The 17,287-nt window shown below is 39.5% G+C and overlaps 2 protein-coding genes across 9 annotated transcripts in view; one reads left to right on the top strand and one right to left on the bottom strand.

The window, feature by feature from the left end:
• Window positions 1–1,151: 1,151 nt before the first annotated feature.
• Window positions 1,152–15,831, bottom strand: FNDC7 (fibronectin type III domain containing 7). 3 transcript variants are annotated; one of them, XM_074876692.1, is made up of 14 exons: window positions 14,842–15,831; window positions 14,386–14,404; window positions 13,056–13,313; window positions 11,000–11,254; window positions 10,018–10,278; window positions 9,243–9,500; window positions 7,548–7,802; window positions 6,591–6,848; window positions 5,889–6,143; window positions 3,862–4,116; window positions 3,034–3,294; window positions 2,391–2,420; window positions 1,806–1,872; window positions 1,152–1,359 (listed from the first exon to the last, which is right to left on the bottom strand). In XM_074876692.1, the coding sequence occupies exons 1-13, from the start codon at window positions 14,902–14,904 to the stop codon at window positions 1,832–1,834; spliced, it is 2,469 nt and encodes an 822-aa protein (XP_074732793.1). In that variant the 5' UTR covers window positions 14,905–15,831; the 3' UTR covers window positions 1,152–1,359; window positions 1,806–1,831. The 3 variants fall into 3 exon arrangements, with proteins under 3 accessions (XP_074732793.1, XP_074732792.1, XP_074732791.1); XM_074876691.1 differs by lacking the exons at window positions 1,152–1,359; window positions 1,806–1,872 and having other exon boundaries at window positions 2,326–2,420; window positions 14,842–14,997; window positions 15,692–15,831; XM_074876690.1 differs by lacking the exons at window positions 1,152–1,359; window positions 1,806–1,872 and having other exon boundaries at window positions 2,326–2,420.
• Window positions 15,832–15,908: 77 nt separating this feature from the next.
• The window catches only part of STXBP3 (syntaxin binding protein 3), a 30,614-nt gene continuing 29,235 nt past the window's right edge, over window positions 15,909–17,287 (top strand). For 4 of the 6 annotated variants that reach the window (XR_012629891.1, XR_012629892.1, XM_074876706.1 and 1 more), the window contains exon 1: window positions 15,909–15,967. Coding sequence is in view for 2 of the 6 variants with exons in the window: in XM_074876706.1 (XP_074732807.1) it covers window positions 15,925–15,967 (43 nt within the window). In the remaining 4 variants the exon portion in view is untranslated. Of the gene's footprint in view, window positions 15,968–16,012; window positions 16,032–16,206; window positions 16,290–17,287 lie in introns of those variants that run through there. The other 2 variants (XM_074876710.1, XM_074876709.1) reach the window with 2 other exon arrangements.

Genomic DNA, 17,287 nt, shown 5'->3' on the forward strand with positions numbered 1-17,287 from the left:
TGTGTAATTTTGAGACATCAATGTCTATGCCAGGAAGAATGGAGAAAAAATACACAAACAGTTTAGAATTCCTTCAAACAGAACAGAGTTACTGTTAGAGCACAGAAATACTAGAATTGTTTGTATGAGAAGAAGAAAGCTGTGGCTTGAATTTGATTCCAAAAAACCTGATTGCTTTAGGAAAAAACCTCTGAAAATCTAGTTAATAGCCCCCTGGTTAAGCACTTGGGCTTTGATGACAGTATTTGACAATAGCAACTGCAAAGAAAAAAACCCAAAACACTTGAGGAAGAAAGTTGTGAACAATGCTTATTTTTACATACTTAATTTTTTTTCAAACTAAATGAGAAATAAAACCAACTTTTTATTAAGTAATGCAGGGCAGTTTAAAAAATCTTTCCAAAAGATAGACTTGTTTGACAGTAAATAAATGCAGAGCATGTTCTAAGAAGCAACCTGTAATTCTTGGGCCATCTACAATCAATTTATTGAAGAGTGAGATTCCCACGAGATGTGGAAGTCATCAGAAGCAGTGACTGAGATGATCCCCAGTACAACTGTGTTCTGTGAAGAAAGGAAACTTTCAGAAGGTATGGTGTCTATTTTTATAAGCTGAAAATAGTGTTAAAAACCCTGTTGCCTTTGGTAACCTTTATGCATAAGCTTCTGAAGACTGTTTTTGTAAGATACCTTTGAGAAATTGTTTTACTTTTTATGTGTATGTAGAAGCCTTGAACTTTGCTTTCTATGTTGGCTGAAAAAGTAACTACTCTCGAGTATGAGAAAAGGCTCTGCCTTTTCTGAAAAATTGGAAATTAAAATTTTAGTAATAACTGTCAGTTCTTTATTAGTCACAAAGCAAGTCAGTTAATGTGAAGAAGACATGTTTACCTTCATGAGTCACCTCTCAAAATTGTAAAGAAACTTTTTTTGAAATTGAAATTAAAATGAAATAGCCTTAGATTACTTGATTAAGCAGCAAGCTACTTTTACTTGAGTGCACCCAAATGGCTTTTTTTTTCTAAAGGAAATAGATTTCACTCTTAAATCTTTATTTCAGCCTTTACTATTTCACTGATACACACCTAATGAAGAGCTTTTACAACTGATTACATCCAAGATTACAGAGATCTCTGTCAGTGTTCATCTGCTTTTTAAAAATTATGAGTTGGGGCTCAAATTTGATGTCCTGGGTTAGATCTCAGATATGGCTAGCTGTTCAGCTTCCCTCCTTCCAGCCCTCAAGCAGCTGTGACTGTTGTAGTTAAGCACAGATGTAATTTTCCCAGCTTCAGGGAAAGAAAGACGGGAGAGCATTTAGGGAGAATGGTGTTATCAACAACCATAAATCCAGGATAGCTGTAGGAGAACAGCAGCAAAGAGGAGATGGTCAGCCTTGGGGGGAAAAAAGTCAGCAGTGACTTCTTCCAATCCTTTTCAGATAAATAGTCCAGAACACCAGCACTTTTGTTGGAGAATGAGCAATTTCAGCTAGCAGAGAAAGGAAATGAGTGCTGAAGAGTATCTTGATCTGTTGGGATTTTGAGGGCTTTGCTGGGGAACTACAGGATAGTATTAGAAAAGGCTTAATGAAATGAAAGAGAGTTTTATTGTAAATGGAGGAGAAGACAAATCAGTATTGATAGTAGGAGTAGACAACATGAGTTTTCTGAGGTAAATATAATGGATTTTAACAACCAGTTATATTTAAGATATACAGCACTGGTGAAGTTTATCCCTCTAATCCCAAAGATTTAAGCAGCAGGAAAAGTTTAATACATCCTAATCTGAATTACAACTCTTACCTCCTTATCTGAACCAGAATCTTCATCTAGATACGTTGGTCTGCATTGCTCTTTCCTCTATAAATCACTATAACAGAAATCAGAAATTAAGATAATTTCAGTTATGGAAAAGCAACTGTCTTAAGAAATGTTTGTTTCAGTGCTTTTGAAGTTGTTTCTAGCAGTTTACACAGGCAAATAAAGTACAAGACTGTCCTGTTGAAAACCCAGAATAAATAAAGTAGAATAGGTTGAGAATAAGCCACACTTATTTTACTTTTTTTAAATAATTTAAAAATAAAAATCAGAAGTGCAACCTAGTTTAATTTGTAATGGGATATGACAAGGCTATAAAAGGTAAGGCTGCCTTTTATTATGTGCTATCAGATAAATAGTAAATGTGACAGTGTAGAATGCATGATGATATACAGGCTGCAATATAGGTAAGATTTTTTAATTATACATTATAAGATGGGGGGTGAGACAAACCTGCAGAAGCCTTGACTATCAAATTTATATATTATTTGCATCTTATTTGGAGTTACATGATGCTAACATGTTTTACAAACATCATGGATCTGGAATGAATGTACTGTGTGCTCTTACCCATTCCAACGGAGCTTCCAGAACAGGTTACTGAAATGACATGAAACAGTAGTGTAAGTGTTAGGTGGTAGGTTGTAAGCCAGAAAACATTAGTAGACTGTAGAATGTAGTAGTCCATGCTATAAAACTGTGCAAACCCATCAGATAGCAGTAGTTTTATAATGGCTTAAATATATGCCCTGGGAAAGGAATCCCAAGGAAATTACTACCCCTTTACACAATTTTTACTTAAAAAAATGTGCTTAGGAGTGGTTCATAGAAGTTCTTGATTTGTTTATTCAAAACCAATAATTCTATAAAACAAATTAGAAAACAAAACAATAAAAAATCCTTATCTATTTGCTTCTGTATTCTAACCACTACTAACCTGTCAACTGACAATTAACTTCCCTGTATTCACCAGGTTATGGGTGATCCAGTTAAGAGGCACCTGTGTAAATAAGTATGTCCAGTCCCAAAATGATCCTGTGAAGTTTCCATCACAGATATTGCAAGATCACATCCATGAAGTTTACTCTGGAGTCAACGCTAGAATAGGAAATTTCTATTCCATGCCACATTTACTTGCATAACTTCAGATTACATTTTAACCATCTAGCATGCATGGTCAACTATACACTATTCAAAGAAATTTAAGTTTTACCTGAATATATTTTTCTAGGACAAAATGTAAGCTTCAGTCCCTTATCAGTAACTGGTGATACTACCACTGTGTAGATATCCCCACAAGGTATTTCAGTGATATCGCAGTGACTGAGACCTGAGCTAGGGGCACAGGTGAAATTGCCTTTTGAGCCATGTAAATCAGTATTGTAGCTTATCATTTCATCAGAAGGTCGCCAGTATACCCTGATGCCATTATTGCCGAGCCTATATAGCTTCACCCCAGAAGGGCAGCAAGCACCTATTAAAATAAGAAACATTAACAAGCAAATTTTGTGAACACACAATACATTGTAAATTCCTAGAGTGCATTTTAAACCAGATGATACGATCACTATCACACTAGATACCAGCACTTCAATAAGAAATTATTATTTTACAGAAAGCCAGAATAATTCTTGAACTGAACTAGGGAAGCAAATGTTTTATTAGACTCATTATGGAGCTGGAATTCAGCCATTGTGTAAAAACACGTTGGAATACTGTTGCTCTCTCCTGACTATGGAGGCACCCTAGAGTGCCCAGAATCCTTTTGTGGTCTCTAAAGTTTAATTATGCCATAGCATAATTTAAATCATTCTGGAGCAATGTTATCAAAACTTTATATGGCCACCTGATGGCCATTGTAAGAACAGGGTTTAAATGACATGTGAAAATAATCCAAAGTGCATTTATTTAAAAGAGGGAACTGCAAGTGTATTAACTATGTATTGAATTTCAGCTGCACTATTTGTATGAGAGGAACACTGTACAAAGTAAGTTGCATACTGAGTCTTTTTCTTCACAATTGCATTTACAATGTACATACTGGAAGAATATCCTTGGTATGTGCAAGTGGATGTCAAACCAGTTTCACTGATTGCTTTCAGAGAGACTGTATAGTTGGTGCCACAAGTGATGCATCCCAGCAGACAGTAGTTTTGAAGAGTGTGACACTTTGCCTGCCCTTTTGGAGACTCCAGTGTTGTTACATATGTCTGTGCACCCATCCCAACAGACCAGCTGATATTTGTTACAGACTGTGTCACTTGAGTTAGTATCAGGTCATTAGGGCAACAAGGAGCTTAAAAAGAACAAAAAATAGAGAAGTCAATTCTGGTTTGTACTTGGAAAATGGAAGGTATTTTGGGGGGTTGCAACTAGAATAATACATGATCAGGAGCAAAAGAATGAAGATGTGCATACTTTTCAGGTAAACGTTAGCATGCTGAAAAATACTTGGTTATTCTGGCAAGCTTCTTATAAACAGAATGTCAATATAAGATCAACTTGTCTATAACCCGGAGTTATAACCCTGGAATTATTATAAGATAACTATTCACCAAGATACTAAAAATTACTAAAATTTGTCATCAGAATATCAGGGTACATCCGTAGTTTAGTTAAGCAGAACCCATCTCTACTCCTCAAGTCATACAGCTCAGTCCAGCTCTGTCTCTACTTCAGGTCTCTTCCTCTACAACATAAAATGACTGCAGCCAAACTGCCTGTTAAAAATAGATCCTGGTGTACATTAATCTCTGAGCTGTGCCTGGGGATTGTCTGGGTAAGTGGTGCAGGGCAAAACTCTGCTAGCAAATTAATAGCAGGAATGGTGGGTAGGATATGCTTTAATCTGTTCTTCACACTGTTTGTTTGTTAACAGGGACATCACCTCTTGGCCTCTCCTGGTAATATTAAAAGTCAAAATGCTGACAAGGAAGTTATGCAGTACCTTAATGGATTATGTTACTATATTTCAGTTAGCTGTGCCATATGATAATTGGTTGCACTAAGGCTTCTCAGTATGAGGCAAGTGCCAAGTGATCCCTCACACACACAGAGATAGATACATGTTTAAGCAGAGGACATCCAGCATCCAGCAACGGCTAGTATAATATGCACACATTGTAATAAAAAAAGGCAAGCCAAAAACATCTAGAGCAGTGGTTCTCAACCTGTGGTCTGCAGACCCCTGGGCGGCCGTGATGTCATCACAGGGGGTCTGTGAAGGCTTAAAGCAGGTGTGGGGAACGTCCAGCCCAGAGACATTTGGGCTGGCCCATGGCAAGCACTGCACCTCCTTTTCCCACAGCCCCCTCCCCTCAATGCTCCTCTCATACTCGAGCCCCCCACACCCCTGCCCTGACACACTAGTATATTCAGTGCTAGTATGGTTGGTGGGACCCACTTTAACTAGGCGGTTTTTCTCTTAAAGACATTTTCTCAACCCAACGGCCTTCTTTAGGGCCACAACGGGGCTGAAGTCTGTTCCTCCAAGTGGTGGCCCTGGACCCATAAACAAAAATATATGGTGACTGCACACAGACAAACAAGGGGGGAGGTGAAAAGGATTGTGAAAACTTTTCACCAAATTTTAATGTAAAAATTGGCATAAAATTTGGAATTAGCACATCAAAATACCATAAAATGGGTCATTTGAGCAAGAAGAGTGTTGATGCTATTATTTTAAGTTCATATGGAATCATTCTAATGAAGTTATTATCATAGGGTTGACATAGCGCTTAGGTATATGGTGTAGTTAGTGTTAGGTTAGTGGTTGGACTAAGTGATCTTCAAGGTCTTTTCCAACCTTGATGATTCTGTGATAGCAGTACGTGCATTAACAGATTAACTTATTTCCCCTTCTCTCCAAATTTGAGACCCTTCATGAGAGAATTTAAATAAATATTTGATGCAGTCTAGTGCTTTAAATCTTGAATTAAGTCTTGGTGGCCACAAAAGGTATTTAAAGGGGGTCTGTGGTGAAAAAAAGGTTGAGAACCCCTGATCTAGAGAGAATTATTTTAGTACTATGCTGCTAAGTATTTTCCACTATATACCATTCCCACATACCTGTCTCTAAAGGGACACTGTAGCTTGGTAAGCTCTGTCCTGCTGGTGATCTTGCTATAGCACTAACAGAGAAAGCAGATCCACAGGGAAGACTAATTAGGGTACAAGAATTTCCAGAGCTTGTGCAATGCCAAAATCCAGCCTCTCCTCTGGCAGTGACAATATATGTAGCTTCTTCATTGTTAGATTGCCAGTGCACACTGATTACAGAAGGAGCCTCCTTTGAGATATTTTTAATTTCAGGACTGCAGGGAGCTGAAATATTTCATATTATTTCATATTTCATATATTAACAGTAATTAAACAGATTGTTTATGCATATTATATAAGTTACACATGGAAATTTAAATTCCAGTTGGAACTGACAAACTACTTTGGAAAGTTATATGACCCTTTCCTTAAATGTTTACTCCTGATGAGAATTTAGAACTTGTGACAGAACTGACAACATAAGGATTTTGCATACAAAACGAGAGATGAATTGTAAATCTGATTTTCAAAAACTTGGAGCTATCAGAAGCTTTCAATACAAATCTGGTTTTAGGTCCCTACAGACTGTATATTTTTAAGGACTTCCAGTATTTTTTTTACTTTATTTTTATCAGTTACAGTAACTTAGCACTCCAGTAATGCTTTTCATCAATGAATCACTGCAGTGTGTAGCTAATTATTTCTTCTGCTAAATAAGAATGATCGTAATACCTGTTGCTACATCCTTGGATGCACATGATGTGTTGCTGCCCCTGGCCTCACTGAAAGAATAAACCGCGATGTTGTAGCGGGTGCTGCACTGCAGAGCTGACAAGGTGCAGGCCGTGGCGGAGTCGTTGCAGAGCATCGTGCCGCGCCAGCCCACGGCCCTCGTCTCGTACACTTCAGCGCCTCGGGCTGGAGCCCAGCTCACCTGCACCGTGTCGCTGGATACCAACACGGCCTGGAAGTCACCGGGGCAACAAGGGGCTGGGAACAGACAAGGCAGAGAGGGGAACTTGAACATGAACTGAACACTGGCACGAAACCCAAGGGCCTTGTTTTAGATATCTACGTTTCATCTCTTAAATCTCCAAAGGTGACCGACACTGTGCAAACAGTCTCATTAATCCCAGACCTACTTCCTGAACTAATGCAGCACCCCTCCTTCCAAATCAATAGAGAGCATTCTACTGTGTAGGTAAGACATAGGAATTATGTATATCCTTGATTTAAAATTTCAAAGCATCTAGAGGTCAAATAACTCTAACAATATTCTTCACAATTTCCCATTGAACTCGTTATTTTTTCATTTTCCAAACACAAAAACTCTCTATGAGGAAGTTTAAGACTTTGGTACACCCTTCCTGAGGCAAGAGAAAAAAAAAAAAAAGGCTAGAATTCAAATGTTATGCCAGGACTGCATGTTATTCATTCCTCCTTGCCTGATGGTTGTGAATTGTTAAACTCTTTACAAGTTTGTAAGCATCTTGTTGCAATTGACTACACAAGTTAAATTCAACTGCAATGTGAAGTGTTTTTCTCTGCCAACCTTTGTGTGTTTTGCTCCAAAACTGAATAAAAATAGAAGTTTAAGTCATTATCTTCCAATAAAAATGTCCAATCAGCTCTACTGCAAACACAGTTAAAGAATCCAAAATGAATTTGCAAGAATACATTGCTACTCACCAGTGGTGTAATTGAATACATCACCTAAAGGACTCTGCCCTGCCTTGTTATATGCAAAGACACTAATGAAATAAGTGAAGCCACAGTCCGACTGGAAATGGCATTGGGTATGTGATGTGTTGCAGTGCACTTCCAAGCCATCATCACTCTTCACAAAAACCACATAATAATGACCAAAATTTACACTAGACCATGACACCAACAAGTGGCCAGATTCATCCTCTTCAATTGATATATTTACTGGTGCGCAAGGAACTGAAAAAAACATTTTAAAAAAGAAAGAAAAAAAGAATTGTAATCAGAATATTTTTATTGAAATTATACTTCTGGAGAATAAAGGAAAACCAGGAATATAGAGCATTATTTTACTCAGCTTGAACAGTTGCTCTGTCTTGTTCAAGGAAACAGCAACTTGTCTGCCATTACAGAGGATGCTACTTACATTTAGATGAAAAGTGAGTATGATTTTTACAGAACAAAATAGATGCTACCTTCATGTTTTACAGAAAAGAGATCTGCTTAAGGAGCCCCTGTGAGCAGCAACAGTGGCACCAGATAGTATTTCAGAAGGAACTGGCAGAGTCTGTGCTCACAAATGGTGGTTTTCTATGACAATCGGAATACTAGCTTGAATAGCCGTTGGCATCCAAGAGCCTTTATGTGAAAACCTTTTAAATATTGGTATGAAACTCACTGGCTGTGTCTGAAAAGAGCTGTCCTTTGCTCAGGTTTCCTTTCTGGTGGCTTCCCAAAATGCCACATTAAACTGTGAACTCCATGGCTTTTGCTTAAATAACATTTACTTTTCTAGTTCAAAAAGTTTAGCTTGCTGCTATTAGAATTACTATACATGATCTAGCTGAAGCAGTGTTGCTGAGAAGATTACAGCCCACAGCTTAAAAGTTGTGTCTTGTTTAACGCTCTCTCATCCCATTAGATCCACCTCTGAGTTGCTCACATGGATGATCTCTAACTCATATCAATGAGAAGTCAAAATGAGGCAGGTCGCATCAAATAATTAAGTAAATAATGTTGTGTCTTTAAGGTAGAACATAGTAACAAAAATGGTTTAGGTTTTGCTTACATGGGCAGTTCATCTGGCAGGACAGGAAGCAGTAATCTCTGACATGGCAGTGGTGCTAAGGAGCTGAAACAAGCAACCTTTGTCCTGACAAAGCTGCTACCTGAGAATGGTCTGTGACATTATCTTAGTCTAGTGGTGCTGCTTTAGCTGGATGTGGTTTTGTTGATCTCCTTTCTAACCAACAACTAGATTTAGCCTGGAACAGTTCTCAGCCTAGGGCCAGTCCTTAAAGTTATCTCCTGACAGACTTCTCCCAATCTATTTGTGACAGACCTGACACAGTAGGACAGATCTGTTATTCCTTACTTTCATCTTACACTCAGAAAATTGACTTTAGAACAGGGACTTCTGGGAAGAGGAAAATGCAGGCTTCCTGGTTCAGCCCACAATATATACACCGTTGCAAGTTTTTATCACAGAAATATGAAGAAAGTCTAGGCTATTATCCCTAAAATAGAAAGATATATGGCACAGTTCATGCACAAAGTTCAGAAGCAGAAATAACTATTTGAGAATTCAATTCATTCAATTGTAATGGACTAATTTACATTTGAAAGGAAAGAAATATATGTTAAAATGCCATAAGCTATACAAGGATCAATGACACATACTAGTTTTTAAGCTTACTGCATCAGTAGGTTTACTGGATCCAGCATCATTGTATGCTGTGACAGAAACATAATATTCAGAGCCGCACTGGAGTGATGGCACCATGCAGGAGGCAGAAGATGTGTTACACTTCAGTTTCAAGAGTCCACTGGAGGCTGTCACACTGTAAGTTAGAGCTCCTTCTGCTGGCATCCAAGAAACGATAGCTCTTAAAGCACCACTATTAAAAGCTACTTGAACATCCGCTGGTGCATTAGGACCTATGGTGTATCAGTTTGGAACATATAAATACAACTTAGCATGTGGCCTATAGACACGATCTTTTTCACAACTTGCAAACTAAATACAATTTTTGCGGTGCAGACCTTACCCTCATTCATATTAGAGAGACCATTTTTTAAAGAAATAGCTCTAGTTGTACACCAGCAGAAAGCTTTCTGTTGAAACTCCTTGCCTTATTTGAATATTTACTTCTCACAATTAGAAAAATCCTCAAACCAGTCTAAGCTTGCATAATCCGTACCCAGGCCTGTCCTAGGTACAACTTTAGTGGTAGTTAATGGTATTTTTGCCTTGGTAATATTCGTCAAACATAGTCACGTCATCTGAGCTTTCATGAACTTTGAGATGGGCTAAAAACAGTATGATCTGAAAATCTATCCAATGTATCTTTGAAAAAAATAATACGATCACACACACACATAAATACTTCCTGGTATATCTTTTTTTTTTGCTTTTCTTAATGCTTACTTGGTTTCAAAAAAGAAAATGTCTTACTTGTTCTTTGGTTATATGTGAAATCATCTCCAGGTATCCCACTGACAGTCCAGGCATATGCCTTGATAGTATAGAGAGTTCCTGGATCTAGATTTGTAAATATCAAGGAGGTATTGGTGGTGTTCTCCTTCAGCATTCTGCCCAAACCATCGGATCTCATGAGGGACACAGAGAATCCAGCTGCCATATACACAGCTTTCCAGCTTACTGCAATGGAGTCACAACTTGGAGAACTAACAGACAGAATTGGAGCAGCCAGGACTGTTGAGAAAGAACACCAGTTAAGCTTTTGGTTTTTCAGTAACACTGTTTGAAAGAGCCAAATTTGAAATGAGTACACAGACACAATAACTGTCAAACTCTGAGAGACAAATTCAGCAACAACAAAACCAGAAAAAGAAATTAATGCAAGACTGACAGAATAAATATGGAAACTGATTTGGTGCATCCATTATGATATTACAGGTTTTGTAAATTGAATGTAACTCATACACATGAAAGGTTGAGTCTGTAGAAGAATGAAAATCACCAAGAAGATACTGCATTTCCTGTCCTCTAAGTTTCACATTGTCTTATTATTTTATACTTTTAGTTGTTTTTTCATTTCTTCCATTCCCTCAAGTTATGGCTTTTGTTAAAATAAAATTTGATTCTGTTAAAATGAAGTACAGATATTCATACAAATTCTAGTAAAACGTCCTAGTAAACATTTAACTTACAGCACTGTCATAAAGCATGCCATTAATTCAGACTCTTGTTCTGCTCATTAAGTCAGATGGCTGAATTCTAGTCCTCAAAAACTGAAAGGAGAATGTGATCAACACAATTTAAAAGACAAGATTATAATAATTCAGCACTGGTACATGCCTGAGCTATACCATTTGTTTTCTGTTCAAATGAAAAAAAAAAAAAAAGATGCTTGCAGAAATGCTTTATATTATAATAACATTACAGAATATGAAATAAGAATTTGAAAGTCCACCTGTTTTTGCTTTTCTGAAAGGTGAAGGCTGGCTTTTTCCTCCTGAATTAATAGATCTGATAGTGATTCTATACAAGGTGGCAGGTTTCAGTCCCGTCACTGTGCCCGGAGAATTTGCAACTACAGTTTCAGTGAAGGAATCTCCATTCTGTGCGGTCAGCAGATAACTAGTAGCCCCACGTACCGCTCTCCATTCCACTGTGATACTGTTGCTAAGTTTTGAATAAGCTTGGTCAATAACAGGTATGTCTGGAGCTAAAATGGGAATAATGATAGACATACTGAAGTTGGGGAACTCAGCCCTGTGAAACACTCAGCACTCTGAACATTTCACAAAGTGTAGGAGAAATGGCCTGCACCTTCTATGAATGTTTAAGATTTAAGTTAAATGAAGTTTAAATGAACATTAACAAAATATAGAGTCTTGTGATACTCTAGACCAACTTTCATCTTTCAATAAAAATATTCTAGTTCCCTTTTTTAATCTAGGTTGCACTGAGAGGTCTTTTTGTCTTGCTGTATAGCAAATTAACTATACTGGATGTTTATAGAAAGCAATATACAAAGCAATACATACAAAGAGGTGGGTATTTATACAAAACAGTCTGAAATAGGACGCTGAATCACAGGCATTGCTATATCAGAGCAACATACAGTAATTTAGTTTGGAAGGGACCATGGGAAGTCATCTTATCCAACCCCCTGCTCAGAGCAGATATACTTAGATATACATGACGCATCAAATATCGCAATTAAATGCTTTTCTATTATGCTATGCTGCAGGCCATTCAGAAAGAGCTATTGTGTACTGCACTCACAAAAGTAACTACAGAGGGTGTATTTCTCAACCACAAGTAATTTATGTTCAGCGATCAGCATTTTCAGACTAGAATCAGCATATGTGAAGCAAGTCCATATATTGCAAGGCTGCAAAAAACTCACTAGAAGAGAAAAAAAGATAAAATGAAGGTGTATCCCACCTAAAATTAAGAAAAGGAATGAAAAAGTATTTGGCACTAAAGTATGAGCCTTGAGGCAAATTTATTTGGAGCAAGGCAGATAATCTGGGATTTCAGAGACCCTAGCAAGTATTATACATGGTTATACAACTCCTGAGCATTATGTCTTCTCTCTTAGTCCCAAGCATTTTCTTATTCAGCTATAGTCAGACACCCTCTTTTGCCCCATTTGTAAAAATGGTAACATATTCTATACGATCATGCCTATGGAACATTTGCAGGTGTGTCTGTAATCTTTGAGCAAGCTATTGCACTATGGCGGTTTTTTTCTTTTAAAATATTGTCTTTAGTAACAATTCATTACCATTTCAGTGCAGGAAATCCTCGTGCAAGTCTACGGGAGTTGCTTGCCTAACAGTTAAGTAAAGAATACACAGCACATGATTTGTATCAGAAATAAATTATGGAACAGTATAATCATTAATAAAGCTCTGTCCTAACTAAGCCAGAGGTTTTTTTATACCTGTCAGGATAAACATTACTACTTTTTTATTTTCAATTTTTATTGTAATAATTACTTTTATGAGAAACAAATTCTACTGGAAAAATAATGGCTATTTCTAAAAATTAACAGTTAAATTATCTTAGAAATGGAATTTCAACAGAATACTTTTAAAATTACATTTCAGTGATGAAATAAAAAAGCACTTCTGTTTATGTAGATTCTTCTTCAATATCCACCAATGACTTATATGCTACAAGTCCTATTGTGAGTGAAACAAAAATAATGTTTATCAGCATCAGTACTGAAAAATGTATGTAGCTCCACATCTGCATTTGAAATGAAATGGCAGGTGATTTGGAAAGCTGCAGTCTGAGCAAGCTGTGTGTGGCAGGTCAGGGAAATATTAAAAAAAAAAAACAACAGAGGGGAAAAGGAGCTAATCATGCTAATATTGAACTCAGGAGGAGAAGCAGCAAGAGGCTTCAATGGGAATGACAGCTATTCCCTACCACTACAATGAAATATCAAGGATAAAATCGCAGTCCTACAGGGGTCAATGGAAATTTTATTTCACAAAGTTTTTCTTACTAACCAGTTGACTGCATAATCTGTGTTTCTGCAAGAATAATTCCATTCTTGTCAATGGCTTCTGCTTGTATAGCATAAACAGTATTGGGAATTAATGAAGTTAGAGTTCCTTTAAGTGTAACATCACTAAAATGAGCCAGTAATGGATGGCCTACAGTATTCACAGCTGTAGCGGTGACTCTGTAAGAAGAGGCTCCTGAAAACTTGGGCCATCTGAGATAAATGCTTCTTGATGTCACATCGTATACAGACAGAGAGAAACCTAAAAAAAAAAAAAAAATCATTATCAAAAAACCATTTCAGTCATTCCTGAATGTAGTCCAGTCTTGACAAGAAGATTGTTCAGTGCCTTATCAAGCATCTATGTGACCTAATTTTCAGATGATAGGCACTGCCTTGAATTGGACTGCTATTTCCCTTGTTCACTTTTGTAATCCATTAATTACTGTAATAACTGCTGCTTGCTCTCATAATATCATGTTGTGATGATGGCTATTTTTCTTAAAACCCCCATATGCTGTATTCTATTTTAGAAAAATACTGGGTATAATCTGCATGTGAATGTACAACCAGTGTCAACAGTATTCCACACATGAATAGGCTCAAATGCTTGTTACGCAAATCATGACAAGAATATGCTATAGTAAGTGTTCAGATACTGCAACACGTCTGCAACAATTAAGCATTTAAGACCCTTGACAGTGCAGTATATGCAGGAATGTGTACTACAGACAGAATTAATGAATTGAGAGCGTTCCTTGTTATCTTGTATTCCTTGTATTTTAAACTAGTCAGTATTCGCATTTAATGCGATAGGATCTGTAAGCACAAAATTGAGGATTGAGGAAAGTATAACATGTTGTAAAACACTGGAAATATTTGCACTTAGCAGATCATGCTTCTTCTGGTGTGGGGTTTTTTTTGGGTGGGGGTTTTGTTTGTTGGTTTCTTTTTTATTAAAAGATACAAGAATTAATTGGGTGTGAATATGGGACAGTTTGAATCCTATTTATAGCACAGTTATGTAGGTAATGAACAGCACAATTTGTCCAGCTGAGTGTTCTCCCTGGTTCCTGCTAGTGTCAAGGCATAAGTGGTCTGTCAGAATCTTTGTGCAAGTTCCAACAGAATTGGGACTCCTAAAAATGAGGTTTAAAATTTATAGAGATATCAACATAGATTTTTTAAAGCTGAATCAAACTTCAAAACAATTTTTGTTTATAAAACTATTAGAACTTACAGAATGTTTTATTAGGAATCACATGTTTGTGTGTTTTCTTCAGACCCACTCAAAAATAAGCAGGCAAACCCCAAATACCATTTTGAAGATTTACCTGTGTTTGCTGAAAAGATCTGAAAAGGAAGATGTAAAAAAAATTAGAAATACAAAGTGAAATATTTTCTTTGGAAAATAAAAAAACTAGTAACAACAACTACATTTTTGAAACACATTTTAAACACATTTTACTGATATGACGTATTTGCTCAGATTCTTTAAGCACAGAAAGTTTATGCAACCAATGAGATTTGGTACAGCTATGCAGATCGTATCACATCTTCATGTTCTTCTCTGAATCTGCCTTCCATTTTTCAGTTGTTGACAGACTTCAAAAGACCTTGGGTCCTAATATATTATTTTATTTTTCAGTCACTTGTAAACACTGCAAAAGCATAATAGTAACAAAATAAGAACGTAGAAGTCAGTCTCTACCCTAACTTTTAGTTTACTTTTACGAAAGAGTATAGTATCATTCTTGAAAACAGTTTTAAAGCAAATGAGTTGTACTCACCGTTTCTAGGCAGTTGAAAAGCAGTCCAATAAATATCAACGATTTACTTTTTGCACCGCACATCTTGTCAGAACTTTGTTCCAGCCTTCACATGGGGATGAGCTCAGGTTGATCCCTGCTGTGACCATTAATATTTTGCAGCAGTAGGTTTACTCCCTGGGAGGAGAGGAGGTTGAGTTAGGTTAGGCCCTCCTCCCTGCTGGACTGCAGCCTGCCAGCGCTTACCAAAACCGTGGCGAAATGAGTCCGACACGGCACTGGACTTCTAAGCAGGCGGGTGGTGGGTTTTTTTCCCCTTCTGTTACAGGATACAGTTTCTGCATTGCTTATACAAGATTCATAAAATAAATAAGCCCAATGTAAATTCGAAATTTGCTGTTCAGCTTACTATCTATTGTCATGTTTGTCCACTTTCAAAGATCTTTTTTTCTCTCAGGAATGATGCCCTCGTCGTCCTCCTCTTTGAATGGAAAACCGCCATGCCGACTGGAACCACTCTTCTTCATGCTTCGCGTTGTGGAAAGAAAATTTCCTCTCATTTCTTCGTATTGTACCACCTGCTGGTTCTCCTTTGACGACAGGCCTTTATGTCTTCAAACTCTAGCTCTTGACAAGACGATTTTAGGCGTCAAGAAACAGTATCTTTCTATGAACCGACAGTGTTTTCTTGGTGGCTTACAGGGAACCTGAGGCCCGTTTTTATGAGGGAGCCACGGCGGCGAGGGAAGTTTCACACCCCGCGGGGACCCCGGACCACGGCAGGTTCCGCGAGGCCCCCCGGCTGCTGCCCACACCGCGCAAGGAGCCCGCCTCGGGGCTGGGGAGGCGGCTCCCGGCGTCCAGGGCTCACCTTTCGACGAGCACCAGGAGGCTCCTTCCTCAGGGGACGAGCCCTGGTCGCCGGGCGCTTCCCCAGAGGGCATTTCAGACCCCATCATCGCAGGGAAAGGGGGCTCCGGAGAGACCGGTGCGGCTGGCGGGAGCCCAGCCCACCCCGCCCCCGAGCAGCCCCGCCCGCCGCCTCTGAAGAGGGAGTGCCGGGGCGGGCTGGGGGAGCGGCGCTAGGCGGGGATTGTCACCAAGATGGCGCCGGCGGTGCGGGGCCTGAAGAGGCTGGTCTGGCAGAGTGAGTGCGGGCTTCCGCTCCGCGCCCTCGTACCCCGGGGCCGGGAGCGGCCTGGGGCCGCTCGGTAGGAGGCTGGGAGTGTTCGCCCCTGGGGCGCCCCCCCCCCGACCCCGGCGTGTTGGGGTCGGGGGGTTCCCTGGCCGCCGAGGGTGGGGCTGGGGCCGCTCCTGGTGCGGCCGAAGGGGCGTTAGGAGCCGCGTTAGGAACTGAGGCGGGCGGCCGGCGGGAGAGCTGGGCCGGGCCTGGCTCGGCCAGGGCGGCTCTGTGGGGAGCCCGGTGTGCGGCGGAGGCTGGAGCTGGCTGCTCTTCCCTGGCTGGTTCGGTCAGTGACTCGTCGGGGTGGCGGGAGGTGGCCGCCCCGGCTTGCGGCGGTGCCGCGGGTGCCTGCAGTAGTAGCACCTGGGTGGACGTAGGTTTGTTGTATTCCGAGATAAGGGTGAGTTATACAGGATACAGCCAGCCATGGCAGCTCTTGAAGAGGTTAAACTGCAAGGATTTCCCCCTTGTTTCTTGAATGGCAGTTTTGGAGAGTGTGCCTGGCTTCAGCAGGGGCTCTCTAGTTGTCTGTCACAAAGTGGCACTGCCTGCTTTATGGTGGGCTTCAGGATTTTCAGAAGAAAAATCTGAAGGTGTCCCCAGGTACTCTCATAAATGAACCGCAGGTTATTATCTCCATGTTTAGGAACAGGTTCTGCTGGTTTTTGTTACAGAAAATGAAGTTATAACTGCTCCATGTCTTGCTGGCCTAGAAGGACTAATAGTATTTTGGGTAGTGTGAGACCTTTGGGGAAAGGCATTAGCAGCCATCTCATGCTGGACTTAATTGTCCTGAGGTTGTGAGTGACTTCATGGGCAGCTCAGCCAGCCTAGTGACTGTCACTGAAATGGGAGTCTGGCTGCCATCTCCTCTGCTGCCACCTGCAAGCTCCAATCTGCTTGCTTGTGTCACTGGAAGAGTAAATAGAAAAAGGGGAGAAAGAGGAAAGCACACTGTTCCTGTGATGTTCAGTCCCCTATTGCTGACATCTGTACCCTGCTTACATGAGTTAGATCCCTTTGTTTAAAACTTGACCTTTAGAAATCCCTACTTTTGCTCTTTGCTTGTCCTGTCTTTCCTTGTGAAGTCATTTTTGCCTTTGGCTGTAAAGCGATTGATTTGTCCTGAGGTGTTTTATAGAAGGCTTGGACCTTAAGAGCAGGGAATCTGATCAAAGCCCTAGTGTGTCATCAGGGTATATAAGGACTTTCGTAAAAGGTATTGCAAGTGTGAACGAGACCATGTGAAAGAAAGATTAGAGTGATGAGGAACCAGTATGAATA

This window comes from Strix uralensis, chromosome 8 (genome assembly GCF_047716275.1).
Source record: "Strix uralensis isolate ZFMK-TIS-50842 chromosome 8, bStrUra1, whole genome shotgun sequence".
In the NCBI taxonomy this organism is placed as follows: domain Eukaryota; kingdom Metazoa; phylum Chordata; class Aves; order Strigiformes; family Strigidae; genus Strix; species Strix uralensis.

What these genes read in the sequence shown, in the direction of transcription:
- FNDC7 (XM_074876691.1), bottom strand. Translation starts at nt 14,904, where the DNA reads ATGTGCGGTGCAAAAAGTAAATCGTTGATATTTATTGGACTGCTTTTC. An exon ending in ACAGATTATGCAGTCAACTG is followed by an intron (nt 11,255 to 13,055) that starts GTTAGTAAGAAA and finishes TTCCCATTTTAG; the next exon opens with CTCCAGACATACCTGTTATT. An exon ending in TGCAGTAAGCTTAAAAACTA is followed by an intron (nt 7,803 to 9,242) that starts GTATGTGTCATT and finishes TGTTTTTTTCAG; the next exon opens with TTCCTTGCGCACCAGTAAAT.